Source organism: Astatotilapia calliptera, chromosome 17 (genome assembly GCF_900246225.1).
Source record: "Astatotilapia calliptera chromosome 17, fAstCal1.2, whole genome shotgun sequence".
NCBI lineage: Eukaryota > Metazoa > Chordata > Actinopteri > Cichliformes > Cichlidae > Astatotilapia > Astatotilapia calliptera.
Window position 1 is genome coordinate 294141 of NC_039318.1, and position 2937 is coordinate 297077.

The 2937-nt window shown below is 43.3% G+C and overlaps 1 protein-coding gene across 1 annotated transcript; it reads right to left on the reverse strand.

Moving 5' to 3' along the window:
• Positions 1–305: 305 nt before the first annotated feature.
• Positions 306–2445, reverse strand: LOC113009749 (uncharacterized). Its single transcript, XM_026148254.1, has 2 exons — positions 1694–2445; positions 306–1619 (listed from the first exon to the last, which is right to left on the reverse strand). The coding sequence occupies exons 1-2, from the start codon at positions 2436–2438 to the stop codon at positions 1573–1575; spliced, it is 792 nt and encodes a 263-aa protein (XP_026004039.1). The 5' UTR covers positions 2439–2445; the 3' UTR covers positions 306–1572.
• Between the last annotated feature and the right edge of the window lie 492 nt (positions 2446–2937).

A 2937-nucleotide genomic window follows, 5' to 3' on the forward strand; every position in this document is an offset into this window, starting at 1 on the left:
TTATCTACCACCTTCCGGAGCATCTGCTTCAGAGTCTGATTGAACCGTTCTGTTAGCCCATCAGTCTGAGGATGGTATGGGGTGGTCCTCAGGCTTCTAATGCCCAGCAGCTTGTACACCTGTTTTAGTAAGTTGGACATAAAGTTACTCCCCTGATCAGTCAGTATTTCCTGTGGGAACCCTACTCTTGCGAAGAGCTGTACAAGGCAGAAAGCTACTGATTTTGCCTTGATGGATTTCAGTGGGAAGACCTCTGGATATTTAGTTGCGTAATCAGTGATTACAAGCATATAGCGATTCCCTGAGTTACTCTTCTCAACAGGTCCAACAATATCCATTCCGAGGCGCTCAAATGGGGTACCAATAATAGGCAGTGGTTGGAGTGGAGCTTTGGAAGGGACTTTGGAGGATGTCATCTGGCACTGAGGACAGCTCTTACAGAAGTAGGCTACATCTCTATGGAGGCCAGGCCAGAAAAAATGTTGTTTAATACGAGCTGTGGTTTTGTGCTTACCAAGGTGGCCAGACCAGGGAATAGAGTGTCCCAAATTAAGCACAGTTTCTCTAACCTCTTGGGGGACCACTAGCTTCAGAAGTGAGCCCATCTGATGGTAAAGTATGCCATTTTGCAAGACATAGTCACTTTTGTTAATGCCTGCCTCCTCTACTTGGTCCTTGTCTATTGCTCGCTGAAAACAGGAAGCTAAACTAGGATCAGTTTTTTGCAACTCTATTATATTGCCAGGAATTTGAAGTCCCAAAGGCAAGTCTGGGTCAGTATGCATTTCTGGGTGTACTATAGTATGCTGGAACTTCTCCTGTCTCCTCTGTCTGCGACTTTTCCGAGGCTTCACAAGTGCAACTTCCCATTCCTCATCAAAAAATGGCAAGGCACTGAAAACTTCTGAGGTTTCACTAGATTTTTGAGCTTGGGCTCTAGTAACAGCCACATTGCATTGATGATTCTGGTCTGACTCCAACAAATCAAAAAGCACTGGAAAATCTCGTCCCAGAATAGCTGAATAAGGCAGGTTATCAACCACCCCAACATTTAAAAGGTAAGTCTGTCCATTCACTTTAATGTACATGTCAGCTGTTGAGTACATCTTCTCATCTCCGTGCACACAACAAATGGGGATGGTATCACTGACACGGACAATATTGGGGGGCACAAAATCTCTGTGTATCAGTGTACGAGAACTGCCAGAATCAAGCAAAGCTCTTAAAGTTGTTCCATTAGCTTCAATTTTTATCATTTTAACAGTCTGGTCACACTGGAGCCCATGTTCAGCATGTGAACGTGGCATGAAACACATTTGAACCATCTTAGCTGAGGTTTTTGGGCACATTGGCTTTGTGTGGCCCTCTAACCCACAGAGGTAACAAACAATCTTTTTTGAATTTTTTAATGGTCTGCCAGCAAACTGGTTCTCACCCACAGGAGTTTTTTCTGCTGACAATGGCCTTTGATGATACATCTGGGCTGATTTGGGGCCTTCCTTTGGCATTTTATTTGCATTACAGGTCCAAGGTTGCCCTTTCCTCCTGGCAGCTACAAACACTTCTGCCAGCTCAGCTGCCTTCGCTGCAGAAGACGGATTGTGCTCTCGAATCCAAACCTGTAGCTCAGGGGACAACATTCTCAAATATTGTTCAAGGATGATTATTTCACCAATTTCTTGGTTCGTTTTACCTTTTGGCTGAATCCATTTCCCGTACAGATCTTTAAGTCGAGCATACAACTCCTTAGGGTTCTCATCAAGCCTGACTTCCAGTGAACGGAATCGCTGCCTGTAGGTCTCCGGGTTAACATCATACTTGGACAAAATTGCAGCTTTAACTTTGTCATAGCTGAGAGAGTCATCAATATCCATATGAACGTATGCCCCTCTTGCCTTGCCCGTTAGCAGTGGTATTAATCGAAAAACCCAGTCTGTTTTTTCCCAACGATATGCTAAGGCAATGCGTTCAAATGTAGTCAAAAAATGCTCAATATCATCACTATCAGTCAACTTTTCCAGTCTGGGTTCATGCAATGAAAACTGACCTGATAATGACTGACTGGATTCAGCTTGAGCTTGAGGAGAACTAGGAATGTGAGGTAGCTCCCTTGACTCTGGTGACTCTGTGGTAGGTAATGGTAGCTCTGGTACTGGTGATGTCCGGGACTGCACCTCTAACTGTAAAAGCTGAAACTGATGTTGCAATGCTTTGAATTTTTGTTCTTGTCGTGCAGTTACCTCTTCTTGCCTTGCTTCCCGAGCCTCCTGTTGACCCATATGAGCTTGCAATATTGACATCAGATCTGACAGAGATGGCTCCCTTTCTTCAACCTCAGTGCTCTCCACCATTTCAGAGACTCCAATTTCCTCCTCAGCATCAGCTTCCTTCTGAACAGTTACTCCTTTCTTCTTTTCCACCTTTCCTCCACGATGCATTTTTCTTTTTTTTTTTTCTGGGGGTGAAAAAGCCTCAAAGAAAAAAATACTGTGTCCTCAACTGGCAGATCCCACTGCTGCCACCAATTGTGAGGGACCAAGCAGCCAAAGCAAAGAGGACACAAGCAAAAATATCTTCAAAAAGGGTTTTCTTTATTTTAACCCTCAAAAAGTCCAAAATTAACAAAATTCAAAACCATACTTAACAGGCCCATAAAACAGGTCAACTAAATATAATTCTACAAAAAGTAATTTCCAAAAACTTAAACAACAAAGTGAGACACAACTTAACTCACAAACTGACCTAATTAAAAAGACACATGAGGGTAGCTTTTATAATGATTTGGCCAAACCATTTGAACACAATAGGGGGGAAAACACAAACACACACTAATATTAACTAAGCACAGAATAACCCAACTAAACCTAAAACACCCCTGCTCCTGGTAAGCCCATGGTTGGTCCTGCTGAGCAGGCATTTTGTCCCCAGAGTCCTCAG

Excerpts from the sequence above, each read along its gene's own strand:
- LOC113009749 (XM_026148254.1), bottom strand. The coding sequence starts at position 2,438 with ATGCATCGTGGAGGAAAGGTGGAAAAGAAGAAAGGAGTAACTGTTCAG. Across the intron at positions 1,620-1,693 it reads GAAATGGATTCAGCCAAAAG|GTTTGGATTCGAGAGCACAA; the intron begins GTAAAACGAACC and ends CCTGAGCTACAG.